This window comes from Erpetoichthys calabaricus, chromosome 4, assembly GCF_900747795.2.
Source record: "Erpetoichthys calabaricus chromosome 4, fErpCal1.3, whole genome shotgun sequence".
In the NCBI taxonomy this organism is placed as follows: domain Eukaryota; kingdom Metazoa; phylum Chordata; class Cladistia; order Polypteriformes; family Polypteridae; genus Erpetoichthys; species Erpetoichthys calabaricus.
In genome coordinates, this window is record NC_041397.2 from 86290772 (window position 1) to 86311111 (window position 20340).

General features: G+C 38.9%; 1 protein-coding gene across 2 annotated transcripts in view; it reads left to right on the forward strand.

Moving 5' to 3' along the window:
- tbc1d4 (TBC1 domain family, member 4) overlaps positions 1 to 20340 on the forward strand; it is a 210143-nt gene that overhangs the window by 145176 nt on the left and 44627 nt on the right. Inside the window, exons 10-13 of one of the 2 annotated variants that reach the window (XM_028799608.2) lie at positions 7576 to 7811; positions 11094 to 11249; positions 18848 to 19008; positions 19834 to 20043. In XM_028799608.2, coding sequence (XP_028655441.1) covers positions 7576 to 7811; positions 11094 to 11249; positions 18848 to 19008; positions 19834 to 20043 — 763 coding nt within the window. The remainder of the gene's footprint in view (positions 1 to 7575; positions 7812 to 11093; positions 11250 to 18847; positions 19009 to 19833; positions 20044 to 20340) is intronic. The other variant, XM_028799609.2, reaches the window with a different exon arrangement.

Here is a 20340-nt window from a genome sequence, read left to right on the forward strand (position 1 = left end):
ACTGAGCTTCTCACCCTATCTTTAAGGGAAAGCCCAGACACCCTGCGGAGGAAACTCATTTCAGCCGCTTGTATTCGCGATCTCGTTCTTTCGGTCACTACCCATAGTTCATGACCATAGGTGAGGGTAGGAACATAGATCGACTGGTAAATTGAGAGCTTTGCCTTGCGGCTCAGCTCCTTTTTCACCACGACAGACCGATGCAGAGCCCGCATTACTGCGGATGCCGCACCGATCCGCCTGTCGATCTCACGCTCCATTCTTCCCTCACTCGTGAACAAGACCCCGAGATACTTGAACTCCTCCACTTGGGGCAGGATCTCGCTACCAACCCTGAGAGGGCACTCCACCCTTTTCCGGCTGAGGACCATGGTCTCGGATTTGGAGGTGCTGATTCTCATCCCAGCCGCTTCACACTCGGCTGTGAACCGATCCAGAGAGAGCTGAAGATCACGGCCTGATGAAGCAAACAGGACAACATCATCTGCAAAAAGCAGTGACCCAATCCTGAGCCCACCAAACCGGACCCCCTCAATGCCCTGGTTGCGCCTAGAAATTCTGTCCATAAAAGTTATGAACAGAATCGGTGACAAAGGGCAGCCCTGGCAGAGTCCAACTCTCACTGGAAACGGGTTCGACTTACTGCCGGCAATGCGGACCAGGCTCTGGCACCGATCGTACAGGGACCGAACAGCCCTTATCAGGGGGACCGGTACCCCATACTCTCGGAGTACCCCCCACAGGATTCCCCGAGGGACACGGTCGAATGCCTTTTCCAAGTCCACAAAACACATGTAGACTGGTTGGGCAAACTCCTATGCACCCTCCAGGACCCTGCTAAGGGTGTAGAGCTGGTCCACTGTTCCGCGACCAGGACGAAAACCACACTGTTCCTCCTGAATCCGAGGCTCGACTATCCGACGGACCCTCCTCTCCAGGACCCCTGAATAGACTTTTCCAGGGAGGCTGAGGAGTGTGATCCCTCTGTAGTTGGAACACACCCTCCAATCCCCCTTCTTAAAGAGGGGGGACTACCACCCCGGTCTGCCAATCCAGAGGCACTGTCCCCTGATGTCCATGCGATGTTGCAGAGGCGTGTCAACCAAGACAGTCCTACAACATCCAGAGCCTTGAGGAACTCCGGGCGTATCTCATCCACCCCCGGGGACCTGCCACCAAGGAGTTTTTTGACCACCTCGGTGACCTCAGTCCCAGAGATGGGGGAGCCCACCTCTGAGTCCCCAGGCTCTGCTTCCTCATTGGAAGGCATGTTAATGGGATTGAGGAGGTCTTCGAAGTACTCCCCCCACCGACCCACAACGTCCTGAGTCGAGATCAGCAGCGCCACCATCCCCCACCATATACAGTGTTGACACTGCACTGCTTCCCCTTCCTGAGACGCCGGACGGTGGACCAGAATCTCCTCAAAGCCGTCCGAAAGTCGTTTCTCCATGGCCTCCCCAAACTCCTCCCACGCCCGAGTTTTTGCCTCAGCAACCACCAAAGCCGCATTCCGCTTGGCCTGCCGGTACCTATCAGCTGCCTCCAGGGTCCCACAGGACAAAAGGGTCCTGTAGGACTCCTTCTTCAGCTTGACGGCATCCTTCACTGCCGGTGTCCACCAACGGGTTCGGGGATTGCCGCCACGACAGGCACCGACCACCGTACGGCCACAGCTCTCCGGGTCAGCTGCCTCAACAATAGAGGCACGGAACATGGCCCATTCGGACTCAATGTCCCCCACCTCCCTCAGGATGTGGTCGAAGTTCTGCCGGAGGTGGGAGTTGAAGCTACTTCTGACAGGGGGCTCTGCCAGACGTTCCCAGCAGACCCTCACAACACGTTTGGGCCTACCACGCCTGACCGGCATCCTCCCCCACCATCGAAGCCAACTCACCACCAGGTGGTGATCAGTTGACAGCTCCGCCCCTCTTTTCACCCGAGTGTCCAAGACATGTGGCCGCAAGTCCGACGACATGACCACAAAGTCGATCATCGAACTGAGGCCTAGGGTGTCCTGGTGCCAAGTGCACATATGAATACCCCTATGCTTGAACATGGTGTTCGTTATGGACAATCCGTGACGAGCACAGAAGTCCAATAACAAAACACTGCTCAGGTTCAGATCGGGGGGGCCATTCCTCCCAATCACGCCCTTCCAGGTCTCACTGTCATTGCCCACGTGAGCATTGAAGTCTCCCAGCAGAAGTAAAAAAATCGATTGAATACAATATATTGTAGTATGTATACTTCATCATCATCACCACTTGAAATGAAGGGATTGTGTTAAAAAATGTTTTAGTTGCCTCACATTTTTATGCAATCGTTTTGTTCACCCCACTGAATTAAAGCTGAAAGTCTGCACTTCAACTGCATCTGAGTTGTTTAATTTAAAAGTCATTGTGGTAATGTACAGAACCAAAATTAGAAAAAAGTTGTCTCTGTCCAAATATTTATGGACCTAACTGTAGGTGAACAAATTAAGATTTAGCAGTATTCATGCTAAGCAATTCCATGTGCTAACTTTAACCACATTCATCATCCTGAAAATATCATAACATCATCTATACCAGGCATGCGCAACCTTTCCGCTATTGACGGCCGCACTACAGACTTTTTACTTTAATAACGGCCGCACTACAGACTTTTTACTTTAATAACGGCCGCCAGTAAGTCCAAGTAAACTTAATAATGTTTTATGATTTATGTAAAAATTTACAGATTACACATTAAAACAGAGTATGATATATCTGACAATATTCAATTTACTGGTCTACATATGTAAAAAAATGTCTACGAAACGTCATATAGGACAAAAAACCTTTACAGCAATTGTTTCAGGAAGTTTGGAAAACATCGCCATTAATGGCTTCCTTGCTCTTGCATGTTTGCAGACAGACTTGCAAAGTCAGGGGACTCGCTGGAGACCATTAGCCGTATTCCAGACTCTAGATTGCTGTCTACCAATCGGGTTCGGTACTTGTTTTTCAGATATTTCATTCTGGAAAACGCTGCTTCGCACATATGATGACCGTTTGCTAATGGCAATAGGCAGTGTATGGACTTAGCCACAAGGCCGTACAGGCGTACACTCCCATTTCCTTCTCAGTTCCATATTGGCTAGCCGCTAGTCACGTGACTTCAAATGTACTCCTGGGTGTCAGCCCATTTCAACCGAACTTAATATTCAAGTAAGCAAATCGGCTTTCGGCGTCACCATACCGACCCGGCCGACAAAGATTCCGCGGCGTTGAGACCCCTTACTCGCTGGAGTCCAGAGACCCTACACCTGCACGGCCGCCATTACGTACACTTTAATATACACGTCCACGGCCGCCAAAGTCCTTGCCCATGGCCGCATGCGGCCGTACGGCCGCAGGTTGCGCACAGCTGATCTATACTAATAAAAGGCAAAGCCCTCATTGACTCACTCACTCACTTACTCACTGACTGACTGATTCACTCATCACTAATTCTCCAACTTCCCGTGTAGGTGGAAGGCTGAAATTTGGCAGGCTCATTCCTTACAGCTTACTTACAAAAGTTAGGCAGGTTTCATTTGGAAATTCTACGCGTAATGGTCATAACTGGAACCTCTTTTTTGTCCATATACTGTAATAGACTGCAGCTTCGATGGCTGTGGAGGCGGAGTTTGCGTATCGCGTCATCACGCCGCCCACGTAATCACGTGAACTGACTGTGAACGCAGTACGTAGAAAACAAGGAAGAGCCCCAAAGAGTGCTGAAGAAAACATTCATTACACAATTGAGAAGGCAGCGAAACAATAAGAAGCGAGCGAGTGACGCATGCAAGCATATTCATAAATGCAGCTACTGCGGAGACAAAGCACGGTGTAAACCGTAAGTCTAAATTAAGTTTATAGAAACGCTCCCAGCTGCCATTTGTATACCATATTCGCGACATACAAGTTTAATGAGAAGACACGAGGTATAAACAACACTTTGGATCACTTTGTAACAGAGTTAAAATTGCTTGTAGCGAGAAACTTTTAAGTGCCGGGTCTTAGCTAACATTAAATAAAGCCGTGGACATTGCAACATCACACAAGAGAGCGGCTCACGTGAACTGACTGAACGCAGTACGAGTGATCACTCATTACACAATTGAGAAGGCAGCGAAACAATAAGAAGTGAGCGAGTGACGCATACAAGCATATTCATAGTGCAGCTACTGCGGAAACAAAGCACGGTGTAAACCGTAAGTTTAAATTAAGTTTATAGAATCGCTCCCACTGCCCGTTTGCAATACCATATTCGCGACATACAAGTTTAATGAGAAGACACGAGGTATATATACGAGACTTTGGATCACTTTGTAACAGAGTTAAAATTGCTGTAGCGAGAAACTTTTAAGTGCCGGGTGCTAGCTAACATTAAATAAAGCCGTGGACATCGCAACATCACACAAGAGAGCGGCTCACATGAACTGACTGAACGCAGCACGAGTGATCACTTCGATGAATCAAACCTGTTCAAAAAACACATTACACAATTGATAATGTAGGAAAAGAATATGAAGCGACTGACTCATACAGACATATTCATGAGTGCAGGTACTTTGGAAACAAAGCACCGTGTAACCTAAAGTTTAAATTAAGTTCATAGACCTACAAAAGGTTGCCATTGATTTGAGGCAAGATTGCTTTTCTCCTGTACAACTATACGTTGCATTCTCAACAGTAAGCTTGCACGGCTTGGTCATATTACAACCGGAGTGCTGAACTGACAACGTGGTATACAAAGAGAACTATAACAATCGTAATAAACGAACAATAAAACAGCAGAGAACCCGTGAATTAAATAAAAAGGCTGCTTCCTTGGCGAAGCAAGGAAAAAGGATGGCCTTATATGGCGTTCGTTTATAAAACAGCGGAGAAGCTGTGTAAACGCTGCTTCACAAAAAAACAGCAGAGCGCCTTATATGAGCAGGCAGTCGGCTAAAGAAGGGAATCAATAAATAACTATAATCGTACAAACGAAAACGAATAAACGAACAAAAAATAGCGGAGAATCCGCGGATTACATAAAGGAAATGGGTACCTGAACAGAAAAGTGAGTCTCAAATAGCTACACAATAACTATAACAATCGTAATAAATGAACAATAAAACAATACAGAACCGGTAAGAAAGGAGAAAGGACGGCCTTATGTGGCGTTCGTTTATAAAACAGTGGAGAGGCTGTGTAAAGGCAGCTTCACAAAAAAACAGATCCTTAACAAATTGTTATTGGTATATTTTCCCTCAATTTAAAAAGGTTTTCTTTTCTTCTTAATAAAAATTTAAAAGCAGGATTTGGCTATATATGTTGATTATATGTTCTCCACAATATTCTACTTCAGTAAATACCAGCAAGCCCGCGATTCTCGAAAGAATTGCAAATCCAAGAATGGCAATCATTTTCTGTTCCCTCCGATACTTGGAGGGATGAAATATCATGGAGGGTGGGTGCATCCTGGGAAAGTTCATTTAATTAAATAAACATATTTGTACTAAAGCGGTGGCCATGGCGGCGGATCCGGGCATGGAGGGCTACATTACTAAACAAACGTGGTATATGCGGTGGTGTGGGCGGTCGCGTTTGGGCGGCTGTACAACCTGGCGTGCACGCTTCACCTCAGGTTTAGTTTACAGGTCGTAGCCATGGTAAAGTTTTCATTTAATTAAATAAACATATTTGTACTAAAGCGGTTTCTTTGTGTGGGCACCTTTGTTCATTCTTTTTATCCATACGGGCTCGTTTACAGGTCATAGCCATACGGGCTTGTGTTTGTATTTAGTTGAGCTCTTTCATTGTGGAGCCGTGACGTCTTTGCTTCTGGTGTGTCTGAAGCGTGTCGTAGGAGCCTCCGTGTATTGTGTTTATCTATGCGGTCTCGTCTTTGTTGTTCTGTGGCTGTGTCGTGAGGTAGAAGTCGTTTACTGTTAGGAAGCATACTCCAACCTATATACACTGACTGGTGGCACAGTGGATTATTCGTTTTGGATCTGTGCCTCTCGTGCATGTAGTGTTTCAGAAACGCGTTGTAGGCGCCTTTGAGCTCTGTGTTGTAGGAGCCGTGACTCCTTTGCGTCCGCTGTTTCAGAGGCGCGTTGTAGGCGCCTTCGTTCATTTTGTTTATCCATATGGGCTCGTTTTTGTATTTCGGTTACTTGAGGTGTTTCGTTTTGGAGCCGTGACTTCTTCGCTTGTGGTGTTTGTGAAGCGCGTGGTAGGTGCCTCCGTGATTCAAACATGCCACACAGACTGCTGGCACATACATACTACTGACTCTGGGAGTCCGCTGCGTTTGACTGTGGGTTGTGGTGTTTGGGCGGTGTTTGGGCGCCACCTACTGACTCTGGGAAGCCGCTGCGTTTGACTCTGGGGCGCCACGGCGCACTGCGCATGCGTATTGGTGCATCCGTGCATAAATTAAAACTGTGGTTTAGTAATATAGATGTTCAAAATATCTTGAGGATATTTAGTTTCAGTTCGACAATTATTTTGCTTAAGTTAAAAATCTTCACAAAAACACAGAGAATTCTTAATTCTGAAGTAGAATTCATGTTTATTAGTATGGAAAATACATAAATACTTATATGTTGCCTGGTTTAGGACACTTTTCCCTTGTTTTTACTGGAAAATATTTATTATTGTAAACAGGCTGCCAAGCAACTTCTAAGGAAGTCTAAAAACATTCTTGTTGTGCTTACTAGAAACTGGATTTTGTTTTAAAGTCTTTTATTTACCTTTTAATATTTAAACTGCATTTATCTGTAGAGCTGTTGATTGTATTGAGAACTGATAGCGACTGATTATCTCCATTGACTTTAATTGTCTGAGCATTTTAGGCCCCGGAAAGTACCAACCTTAGCCAGTTTGCTGTGTTCTAAAATAATTTACACATTTTTTCCTGAAGGTTTATCATGTTTGTCACAATAGAAGTAGTAGCTTCTTTTAAGGTACTTGTCTTATGTGTATTAGCCATATCTTACAGGAGTGCCTGCAATGTTTTTGTTTTGCATGGGGAGAACCTGCATTGTATTAATCAGAAGAATCTTTTAAACTTTCTGGATGACTGGATGTTGCTTTCTAACTTATGCACTTTTTTTAACAGGCAGTGTGTTTCCCTGAAACCTTGAACTGCTGATTAATGTTAAAGTAGAAATAACAAAGCATATTTTCCAGGATATTTTGGAGAGTACAGGAAATGTGTTGCTGATATGCAAGCAAACAGAGGAAACACAAATGCAGACTATCCAAATGCCAGTTTCTGGTTCAGACAGTTTTAGATGAAATAGAAGATGTATCTTTCACTATCTGTTCTTACCAGGAGGAGTTATTAAATGCTTTAGTGATCAAAAAATAGTTAATAAAGAAAATCTCAAATTTAAGGTGATTTTTGAAAAAGTTAGTACTGTGAGTCATAGGATATGGACACTTAGAAGCCTTGAAAAATTAGCATACAATAGACTTCTAAGTCTGTATGCATAGAGCCGTGGACCATTTATACTTCCTGGTTTTGGAAGAAGCTGTTAACCTCTTACAGGAGTTCTGTGGTTTTAATATATAGGACGGATCACCTGGAGAATCTCCACCTGCCACTCCACCAGCCTCACCTGTATCTTCACTTGGACAACCATTTCCAGAAGAAGAACTTGACTCACCACACTTTAGAAGAAGAGCTCACACCTTTAGCCACCCTCCCTCAAGCAAAAAAAGGATTTCTTTTCCAGACTCCAAAGCTCAAAACACCCGGTCACCTCTCCACAGACAGTACTCTGTAGCTCCAGAACTTTTACAAAGCAGGTAAGAACAAATCAGTTTTGTCTATTAGAAGCATTTATACGTAATGACTTATATATATCTAAGGAAACGTAAGTGGTATACTTTAAAGTAGCCTGTGCCCATGAAATTTGTTATTAAGCATTAGTGTTCCTACTTTAAGCATATCAGTGTAAAATAAAAAGAAAAAAGAGTAAGCAAAAATTAAAATATTAATAGAGTTAACAAGACACCACTTCCTGAAACTGTTCTAAAATGTATTCTCACCTATATTCCTAAATATTTTTCAATCAAAGATTCTTATTGAAGCTAGGTTGTTTCAGTTCTGTTTTTGGATGTTTTTTTTTTTTGCAGCTTGCATATGTTTCTCTGTGTGTGTGTGTGTGTGTGTGTGTGTGTGTGTGTGTGTGTGTGTGTGTGTGTGTGTGTGTGTGTGTGCATGCGTGTGTATGTGTGTGTCGAAGGGATCACTTCAAAATATGTTCAGTATAATTTATGCTTCTTGTATGCAGAAGTAGAAAAAGAGCACTTCTGGTAATTTTGTGTGAAATACTGGCTAATGTCAGTACAACATCTAGTGTGTGTATTCTCAATTATTAAGGGATGTGATTATTTTGGATAAGCATTATTTTAGTTGTTTCCTTTGTGCGCATTTTTCCCAAGGCATGAATTATTATTATTATTAAGGCTGTTTTTCATACTCCAGCAATCTGGTAAAGATGTTGCATTCATACCTCACAACAAGTAATTATTTTATTTTAGTCTGAAGAAAAATAAAACATTTAAGTAAGGAAGGCATCTTTTCAAAATGTGTAGCCTCCAGCAAACAAAGAAACGGACATGATTTAAAATTTGAATTTATATTATTTTCCTGTCCACTTTCAATTTAAATTTTAAATACTATCAAAATGTATAACACAGTATGAAATCCATTGAATTTATGTATAGTAGGATACATTTCTATCACAAAAATGAAAACCTTTTTAGTATTTAATAATTATATAAATTCAGTATTTACAGTATCTATAAAAAGTATTCACCCCTTAGATTTTTTCATATTTTATTATTATATAACGTTGAATTAAAGTGGATTTAAAATGGCTTTTTTGACATTAATTAGCAGAAAAAGACTATTTAACATTAAAATGAAATTGGATCTCTGCTAAGTAATCTAAATTAATTATAGCTATAAAAGATAAAATATTTGAATGTAAAATTATTCATCCCATCAGGTCAGTATTTGGTACATGCACCCTAGTCAGTCATTTTAGCTTTGAGTCTGCATGCACAAGTCTCTTATCAGTTTTACACATCTGGACACTGCCATTTTCCCCATTTTTCTTTGCAAAACTGCTCAAGCTGTCAGGTTGTATCGAGATCATTAGTGAACAGCCTTTTCCAAGTCCAGCAGCAAATTTTCTATATGACTGAGGTCTGGAATCATGACTTGGCCACTCCAGGATATTAACATTGTTTTTAAACCGTTACTGTGTAGCTTTGACTTTATGTATGGGGTTGTTGACATGCTGGAAAAGAAATCTTCTAAGAGGCAGATTTCTTGCAGACTGCATTGGTCTTTAGGATTTAACCATATTTTGCTTCATTCATTTTACCCTCTAACCTCACAAACCATCTATATTTTGCTACTAAGAGACACGTCGCCACAGCATGATGTTGCCACCACCATGCTTCATAGCAGGATGATTTTTTTTTTGATAATAAGCAGTTTTTGGCTTATACCAAACATGGCATTTAGTCTGATGGCAGAAAGCTCATTTCTGGTTTTACCAGACCATATAACCTCTTCCAGCTTACTTCAGAGTCCTCCATGTGCCTTTTGACAGTCTCTAACAAGATGTCATGGGTGTTGTTTTTTTTTTTAAATAAATGGGGACTTTCTCTTTGTTACTCTCACATAAAGCTGTTGCTGGTGAAGCACCCTGGCAATAGTTGTTGTATGCACAGTCTCACCAATTTTATCCCTTGTGGCTTTTAACTGCTTCAGAGTTATCATAGTTCTCTTGATGTACTTCTTTATTAGTCGTCTTCTTGTCTGATCACTCAGTTTTTATGGATGCCTTCTCTAGGCAGATTTACAGCTGTACTATGCTCTTTCCATTTCTTAGTGGCTGTTTTAACTGTACTCAAAGGGGTATTCAGTGATTTGGATATCGTCTTCTCTCCGTCTCCTGATTTGTGCTTTTCAATCACCTTTTTAATGAGTTCCTTGGAGTGTTTTTTTGTCTTCTTTGGTTGTGTTGGGAAACAATACAGACTCAGCACAAGTTGGACCTTCCAGATAAGTTGGATTTATACTGCAATTAAATGAAACTTCTTTGCTACAGACAGTTGATCTTCATGTAAGTAATTATGTGACTTCTAAAACCAATTGGCTACACCATTGACGATTTAGGTTTGTCATATTAATGGGGATGAATGCTTATGTGATCAATGATTATGTGATTATTTTGTGGTTTTGTAATGAATTTAGAGCCATTTGCCGAGGTGTTTTTCCACTTTGATATTTAAGAGTCCCCTTTTCTTTTGATAAATATCAAAAAAGCCAAGTTAAGGCCACTGTGATTCAATATTGTATAACAGTAAAATGTGAAATCTTCCAAGGGGGTTGAATATTTTTTTATAGGCCCTGTATATTAGTTCATCAGCCAGCCAAGATTACTCATTACATGAAATTAGGAAGTTGTGTTCTATCATTTGTTCCTCCTCGACTTTGTATTAATCATTTCTGTCTCTTTTGAAATAAGGAACTTAGGTTTGGTGTATTTAATGTTTAATATAATATAGATCTATTAATACCCATTTTGCATGTTTAATCTTGTAAAAACAAAAAGAGTTTTAAAATTAAATGTTATTCTTTTACTTGTAGAAAATTTTAAGATGCCTTCAAATAATTGCTTTTGCAACACTGAGGCTTATTTCTTAGTAGTTTCATTTGCCAGGCGCACAATGTGACAAAATGTATTTTTATTGGGCATTGAAACCTTTCCAAAAATTATCACTATAAAGGTCTAAAAATACTTAACCATTTAATTCTCTCTATTATACTTGTACATTTTTTAACCTTAGACCACATATACTACAGTATATGTATATATTTTTGAACGTATTTTTCTTAATACTTCTGATACTGTATTTTCTTAATGGATTAAAATGACTAAAAACTCTGCGATTAACTTTTACTTCTGTTTTTACCTGTAAGCTCAGATGATTGTTTTAATGTTTTGTTTTCCATTTTTTCATTTTCTTTTGAATGAGTAATGTCATTTTTCTGTTGGCCTCACTCAGTCCCTCTGAATTCTCAAGACGCACTCGCAGTGTATCTGAGAGCGACTCTTCCTCCATAGGCCGCCCCTCATCCATCTCCACTCCCACTTTCCTGAAAAATATTTACCAGGGCTCCAGCCGCTCTCCCACACAGGCTGATGGTCGGACCCTCAAGAGGTGAGAGGTGGCAGCCCATGCACAATTCTGTGATGGCAAACTGCTAGTGTAGGATCATTTGGCTCCTATGTTCATTGTTTCCATCTCCTAAGTTGCATATACTTTTTTTTTTGTAATTCCCAGTAAACATTTTTGCTTTTCTTAATGCTAAATTTATATTATGTTCTTCCATAGCTACAGTATGTTAAAATGCTTCATTAATAAACAACATACACTTTTAATCATGTATGCATAACTGCATATAATAGGTATTTTAAAGCAAGGCTTCAGTATGAAAGGCTAGGAATGTAACAGATAAATATAGTAACTTGGGACTCTGTCTTAACTGTAAACTTTAAGAAAGAAGTTCAAAAAAGAATGTTAACACATTCTGACAGCATTTTTCCAAAACTAAATACACTTGCTTGTTTTTTTTACTAATTAGGATTTAGTCTTTTGCAAAACTGTAATCTGTGTATTTATTCATTGATTTATGAAATAGGGTAATCGATTTAGTTTTCTGTATCAGTGGACTTTGTAACAGAGTAGTTTACTGTTACTACAATTTATTTTGTAAACAAGAGTTATGGTAATTTATTCTTGATTTTTATATTCATTTTGATGGCACAAGTGGTAGCATGTTATTGTGTATGCACTGTAGTGGAGTGCATTTTTTGTAATCAGATATTTATTGCATTCAACAAATTACACAAATAAAAAAACTAGGAGTAATACAACCAATTATAAAAGATATAAGAAACCAAAAGTATCGGATGAAGAAAATGGGAAATTAGTAGAACTGCCAGGACACACACCCATGAGAGGCTTTGACAGCTACACCACAAGGCACAAAACTAAAAAGGTTGAAATGAAAGTCTGAAAGGATGTCATGACCACCTCATCACTGACCATTAGTCATCCAGGTCCCAACCAGTCAAGTAACAGATACTAACTTCTGAAAATTGAACGATTCATTGATCTGTGACGCAGAGAGAGCTCTAGAAAAAACAGGTTGTAGAAAGATGGCCTCTAGGAATTAGAAAATAGAACCTCAGAAAATCTCTAAGTACTAAATTGATTGCAACACTGGTAGAAGTAATCTTAGATTACCCATCCTTGGTAATTATGGGAAGATTAATTTAATTTCATAATTCATCATTAATGGTACACAATATACTCTGCAAAACAGATGTTTTGAGTCCGATAGTGCACCGATACACTGAGTTTATTTTTATTTGTACTCAGTACTCCTAAAACAATGGTTGTCATTGAGAGGTGGGCAGTGCTTTTTGGCTAGGTTTTAATCACAGGATCAACATTGGACTTGTGTAAGAGAACGAGACTGAAGGTACCTGAAACTATGATTTAGTACTTGCATAAAAGTGGCAGAAGCTACAGAGACAAAAGATTTATCTTTGTTTGAAATAAATATGTAAGGGGACACAAAAAGCTTACTGATTCAGAAGAAAAGTCTGTAGGAAAAGACACTGCATAAAGAGTTAATTGATGGTCAAAGGCAGAGAGCATTTTCACTAGAAAGGGAGGTTAAAGTGACAAAGTTCACTCCATAAGTAATGCATACAGTAATTAAATGTAATCCATTATAACATAGAGACATTGTTCACAGCAGAAATTGTAAAGCGAGTCATTTTTGAAAGGATATCAGAACGCTAAAAAAATAAAATATAATAAAAATATCAAATAAGAAAATTGGTCTTATTGACCTATTCTGTTGTCCAATGTTATACACCGGCAACAGCAGTGTGGTAACAACTTTCTTGCATACACTCGGCTGTGTGAACAAGGTTTATAGCTGTAATGCTAATGACTGATAACTTTACATTGTAGGTAATAAATGAGTCAAAATAACAATAAATTGATACAGGACCAAAGTCCCAACTTGTCTATAGTATAGTTGCTAAACCAGGCAAATGTGGTAGTGACCACCCCTGTTTTTTTCCATCAAAACAATTCAACTGTTAGAATGGTCAGTACAACGAGTGACAGCAAGAGGAAGTGTTGAAAATGAGCTGCTTTGTCCAAGATGGAAAGGAATTGGATGTGTATTATTATACCAGATCAAATGGACAATCCATGTATCAAATAAAAGATATGATGTCTACATTGATTAATTAGATTTTAAAACATCTTAGATAGGTAGCACATCTAGTATATTATTAAATTAAATATATTATGTTATTTACTTGGTTTTTTGAGACATTATGAGTAGTTTCTAGGATTAGTCATTTAGAGAAGTAAACAAGGGTAAAAATAAGGAGAGAATACAAAGGTCTAGTCCCACCTGGAAGTTTTTTCACTGTTAGCTTAACATGTATCACAGAAGTTGGATGTAAGCAATTATTAAACATGCCAGCAGCACCAAGAGTCACAAAACAGACCATAGTAGTACTTTTGTAACAGCTGGAAAAGCCCAAGGTGAGAAACTTGCTTTAAACATAGCTAGCTTGCATTTCAAATAACTGCAATGCTAATTGTAGAGCTTATGAGCAAGTACTAAAATGAAGATTAGAAATGCTAAAAAGGCAGTCCATTAAAGTAGTACTGTCCAGAATGACAGTACCATTAGAAATGTAAAAGGCATCATAAGAGGTTTTTCAAGAATTTTAGCATTAAGTGAATAGTCAAAGAAGAGAGAAAGTATATTAAGAACAGAAGAGGCTAAATGAATTTTGCAGAAAAGAAAATCTCAGAATTCATATTTTTTTGAGATTTTTAAACTTTAAAGAAGTTGGGATCCTTCCAGTAAGTGTACATAGTATTAACGAGGGATTAAAAAATGCTTGGGTTGAAAAAATTAAAATCAAATTGCCAGTCTTACAAAACAAAATAAAATTAGAGATATATATAAAGTGCGGAAATCACATACTAGCAAAATTCCAAAAAAGACTAGAAGCCACTCAGCATTACCCCATTAAATAAAGAAGCATATTTGCCCAGTTTCAGCAAGTGTATGCAATTTATTTTAACTGGTATCTTAATTAATAGAAGTGATTATTAAAGACAACAGCAGCAGCACAAGGTAGGATCTGACCCTAGGCCACAGTGATGCTGAAATACATTAAGCGTGTTCAAAAACTGAAGAATGGATACAATTAACACAAATGAGTGTCACATATATGAAGGAATTACAGATTTTGAAAGTGGAGATTGCATATTACTGATATATTGTTATTTTCTGAGGAAATCAAAAAAAAAGTATTTGAATGTGGAGGTGTATATGATAGTAATCATCAGCATTTTCAAAAAACTGTTGATAAGTCATAGCAAGGAACAGCTGTAAGTCAATAAGAAGTGAGAAATAACACATTTATCTTAAAAACAGAATAAGGGGTTTTATATTGAGAAGCTTTTGTTGAATATGGTGATATTAAGTGGCCTTGTTTTAAAATATTAAGGAGCCTTGTTTTGATATATAAATAATATTAAAAAATGTAATTAAAAGGCAGGTTTGCAAATGACACTACTCTGTAGTAGATAAAATTGCAGTTAATATGGAGTCAGCAGTATTATTAAAGGGGAACCTGACTAGAATTCAGACTTCAGCACAAAGTTAATAAGAATAATGTTTCTTTTTTAGTAAGTGAAATATTACGTCTAATTATACACCAGGGATGTTAAAGCAGTTATAAAGAAGACATAACAGCTCATTGTTGATACATCACTCTCTATACCATTCTGTAAACAAAAACACTTAAGAAATCTACTAAGATGTGTGGACGCTAGGGGTCACTGCTACCCCGTGAAACCCAACAGACAGACATCCAGGACACACGTATAAAAGCACCAAGAAGAATTTTTAATTATTTTCTTCAATAAAGTGCCCAAAGCACTGCACACGCAACAATTCACTAATAATCAATAATCACAACAATACAAAAATAATCCTCCACTCTCAGCAGCTTTGTCACCCAACCTCCCAACTCCAGCTCCCCTTGCTGGGTCTTCACCAGTCCTTTAAATAGTCCATGACCCGGAAGTGCTCCTTCTCTTTTTCCGGGTCAAATGCCACATCATCAGTTCTCAACCATCCCGGAAGTACTGTGGGCTTCCGTCCTCGTGACTCCGAAGTACTTCCGGGTTGTAGGGAAAATAGGAGTCCCCAGGTCTTTTATTAGCTCCCTCTGGCGGCACCCACGGCACCCAACAGGGCTGAGAAAATGGACTCCATGTCCCATGATGCCCTGAGGGAAACCAGGGCACAGTTACCGTCCAGGGGAGCTGCCACCTAGCGTCCTGGGGGAGGCAGTGTCCTAGAAAGGCTGCCCTTCGCCATTCTTCCCATTCTTTGACGTACAGATGCTGAATTATTTAACTCATTTTGTTGCATAAATTCAAAGGGAGTCCTACATAAGCTGTATAATGTGAATTGTTTTCTGGAACATTGTCTGCAATTTTCATCTCTTAGTTACAGAAGGGATATAATAGAACTGCAGAGAGTCCAGAGATGAGATACTGCACTTGTTATGGGACGGGGAATAGTTTAGGAAGTTATATGGCGCAAGTATTTAAAATTGTTAAATGAGTCAGTACAACAAAACATTGGAAAGATTACTTTTTCATTTCTAATCACAGATAAAGATAACAAATTATCAAGTAGCATAGTAGATAGTATTTTATGAACATTCAGATCTTGACTTGATATTTTGCATAGTTATCAGAATTAAAACTGAAAAGCTATTTGGGTGAGGTGATCCAGTTTTGTCTAAATGTATGTTTTTATGTATGGTGCTACTTTTAATGTACTGTGATCTATATTCAGGTCTGTTTGAAGAGATCTTAAACCTGAATTTTAACTCATATCGAGTAAATCATACAAATTCTATTTGGTGCAATTCTAATGGTAAATGCAAGGATACCATTAACTACTTAAGCAAGGCCCTTAACCTGCAATTGCTGAGCACTTTGAGTAGTGAGAAAAGCGCAATATAAATGCAAAGAATTATTATTACTATATTACCTTGCTTCCACCCCCCCCCCCCCCTTGTTTTATGTAAGTGTGCTGTGTATTTGCTTCTGCTGCTACTTGTTCCCTATCTACCTAATTCTTGTTGAGTTGAGTATCAGTGGATTCAGATTGACCCTGATACAGAAAGTACACATTGTCTGCAATGGGTTTTTGTCCTGTCTTAGATCTCAGAGTATTTGTGTAAGTGTATAGTGAATGATTGCCTCTGAGGAATTTAAAATACAGATATCTTGATGTTAGTACACATGAAGGAAGAATGATGAAAAGTGACCTAACCCTTTAAATGTATTCCCTCCTATCTTGTAAACACTGTTGTCTTAGTCAGGCTGCCAGAGGGCTCAGGCTAGAACCAGACAACATTATTTGTAAATTAGGAAGTGACCTTTTAAAAATCAAGTAGCTTATTTATGCATTATTCACTGATAACCATTTAGTTAAATTAAAAACAAAAGTAAAATTTAGTCAATGATTCATGGGTTATATTTTTGTAAGTATATACAGCTTCCTGGTCACCTTTATAGCTCTATATGAATGAGACCCTATTTAACACCATCCCTTTGCTTATTTTACAAATACAAGAAAGGATGTTTGATTTTTATATTGTTCATTAGTATTAGGGAGTATATGGACAGTAGACATGGTAGAACTCTCTAGTTGAAAACTTGTTATGCTATCAGAATCATTTCACTTACTGTTATTTTATGTGTTCGGATGTATTCAGCTGTTCTGGAGGGTGGCGTTGCATTCTTAGAGCCTTTCAGCTGATGAAAGTAGCTGAAGTACACTAAAACAAAAAAAAGGGTTGTGCTTTAAGGACCATGTCTGTAGAAACATGTATTTATTTAGATGTTAGTATTCAGCTTTGAATATAATATGTATGCTCGGACTTACAGTAGATGCAAACTGAGTATCATTTGGTTTTGATTTTAGAAGTTTGTATTTTTTTTATCAATTTTTATTCTATTTTCTGTTTAATAAGAAAAAGCAAAAATCATCAATCATAGGAGAAAATAACACTGGTTGTAAACAGAAGCAACCGCCAAGGCACATACCCACCATCATACTCTTCCAAAATCACCCTGGTTAAAGGGGTCCCCTATAGGACTGAAAATTACTTATTCTCGTACAGATTGAGGAGAGAGGCTGACAGAGAAAAATGAGCCCCAGAGGAGAGAGAAGAATTACGAATTAAGCTTAGCAGCACAATGTAGACTCCCTGCCAACTAGCTCCCAACCAAATGTTCAGTAGCTTGCTACTTCTCAATATTGGAGTCAGTACTGCCGAAAGTTTCAAGTAAGATTTGATTAAAGAAAGGATTTTCCAGAACTTTTCACAGAAAGAATCAGGAGATTTCCAGGGAAGGACTTAAGATTAGTTTTACAAATATGGTACCCAGGTGAATAACCTGTTCTGGATAAAAGTCAGGGCAAGAGTAGCTAGGTTCAGGAGAATAAATACATGTGCCAAAAGTGGAATGTTAACAGAGAGAATAGATGACATGTAATTAGAAACATTAGTCCATAAAGCAAAGACTGGAGGACAGTCCCAAATCATATGAAGCAAATAGCAATGGACATTTAAAGGACATAAGTGATAGATGGAAACAGCACGCAAGTGCATAGCATAACGCAGTGTTTCCCAACCTTACCCTCCATGTGAATCAAGCACAATCGTCAGAGCTGGTTGGCCCCATGGTGAACTAAACAGTATTGTTAAAACATGGGGGATCCCATTTATGAATCGAGAGTAATCGCTAGAGCAAGAGGTTGATTGAGAGCGATCATTGAAGCAGTGACCCACTCCCAATATAAACAATAGTATCTTGAGACCGACCCAGTGGTTGAGAATCACTGGCATAATGTGTACAAGGGATGAGGTAAATGCAATGTAAAAATTTAAACTGAATGTGCTGGTAGATGCATGCCTACATGTCTTGCATAATGTTCTAAAAAAATTATACTGAATATGTCAGAAAACAGAGAGAATGGGGTATTAATATTGTCAACATTGACGCACTATTGCTTCAAAAGCACTAGTTTGTTTGACTTTGTTTTAAATTCTTTCGAGATTTTTTTTTTATTTAAGAACAATATAAAACACAACATAGGTTTTCTTTAGAAAGAAGCCAGTTTGGCATTTTGCCCTTTTAGTAAAGGAAGCCTTCTGCTTTGAGGTATGTGATTGTTCTGGCCAGATGCAGTCTCCTGTACTTTGAAATATTGTACAGCAGTTCCTCTTCTTCGATAACACACTAACCTCAACCATAAAACTTAAGGTATTATAAGACAACCCCCAAAATATTATGATGTCATTATGTTCTGAGTTGAAGTGAAAGGGGCTATTACCTGTGTAAACATTTGCTGCCACTGATTGTTACTATTATTTTTATTGTAATTACTTTTTTATATATTGTGCAGAAAGCAATTGGAAATTTCTGCTTTTTTACTAAAAAAGGTGTTTTTTTCTTCACTGTTTATTTTTACTCCATGTTAATAGTTAACATGGAAAAGACAATTAAGTCCCAAAGAGATATATAAATAAATACATTTTTTCATATAATGTATACGTATTGTTGGAATCATAAGTAAAGTATTTTTAGCTATGTATTGACTTATTGCATTTATTCTCCAGTAATGTGGAAGAGAGGAAGAGAAGTCTTTCTGGCTGCAGTGGTGACTCTGTAAATATAGGGAGTGCTCCTCTAACCCCTCGTAGAGTTTCTTGGAGGCAGAAAATATTTCTGAGGGTGGCCTCACCTATGAACAAATCATCGGCAGCTATGCAAAGGAAAGGTTGTTTTTCATTTTTTGTGTCTAGTCAAGGCTTCTGAAACTCTAAAAAAAAAAAAAATGAATGTAACAGTCCTACCAAAAAAATAGAAATCTTTGTTGTGCTGGCTGTGTTCAGACCTTTGTTTTGTTTATGTTGTTTTGGATTCCTTTGATATCATCCATCCATCCATTATCCAACCCACTATACCCTAATCATGGGGGTCTGCTGGAGCCAATCCCAGCCAACACAGGGCGCAAGACAGGAAACAAACCCCGAGCAGGGCACCAGCCCAATGCAGGGTGCACACACACAGCCACACACCAAACACACACTAGGGACAATTTAGAATCGCCAGTGCACCTAACCTGCATGTCTTTGGACTGTGGGAGGAAACCAGAGCACCCGGAGGAAACCCACACAGACACGGGGAGAACATGTAAACTCCACGCAGGGAGAACCCGGGAAGCGAACCCAGGTCTCCTAACTGCAAGGCAGCAGCGCCCCCCTTTGATATCATTGCTTTTAAAATAGTTTGTTATTTTATACATATACAAAGTTAACTTGGAGTTAGTTGAATTTATTAACTACTCATGTGAACATGCAGTAGTGGGTAGGATAAACATTTTAATAAAGTACAAAACACTGTCAAAATATCACAACAGATGATGTTGTCAAAATCAGTTTATATCACTCCCAAATCTATTCTTAAGATACCATGGTGTCTTCCTTTATTACATCATCTGGTTCTTACATTAAGGTTTACACCACTGTTATTCCTTCAGTTAGAATCTGTAATTTCTCTATTTCTGCTGTGTTCTAATTTTATTATTATGTGCTTTTCTCAGACTCTTTTGATGGTAATGAACTGTTACCTCTGTCTCCTGTGGCTCATGCTCTGGAAGAAGACCCACTATTATCTCTTTTACCCACAAATGTTAGTTCTGATGGTCAGGCCAGAAAGAGGACCTCAGAAGAGTTACGTGACCTCTGGAGAAAAGCTATACACCAGCAGATTCTGCTTCTCCGCATGGAAAAGGAAAACCAGAGGCTGGAAGGTCAGTGACGGAAATGTCCAACTATATAATATTTAACTTCAATGTTTTACTCTGTCACTTGAGTTTTGACTTTTGTATATCCATGTTATGTGAATTTCCCTGGGTTCACAGCAATCATTGTAAACATTCAGAAAGCACCCTTTTATGCCTAGATAATGTAAAAAAAAATGCTTGAAGAATATATTTTATAGAAAGCCACATACAATTTACGTCTGTTCAGAGAGGAATTTCTTTCCAGTTATGCAATATGCTTTAAATGACAACATAATATTATTTTAGGGCATTTATTTTTTGGAA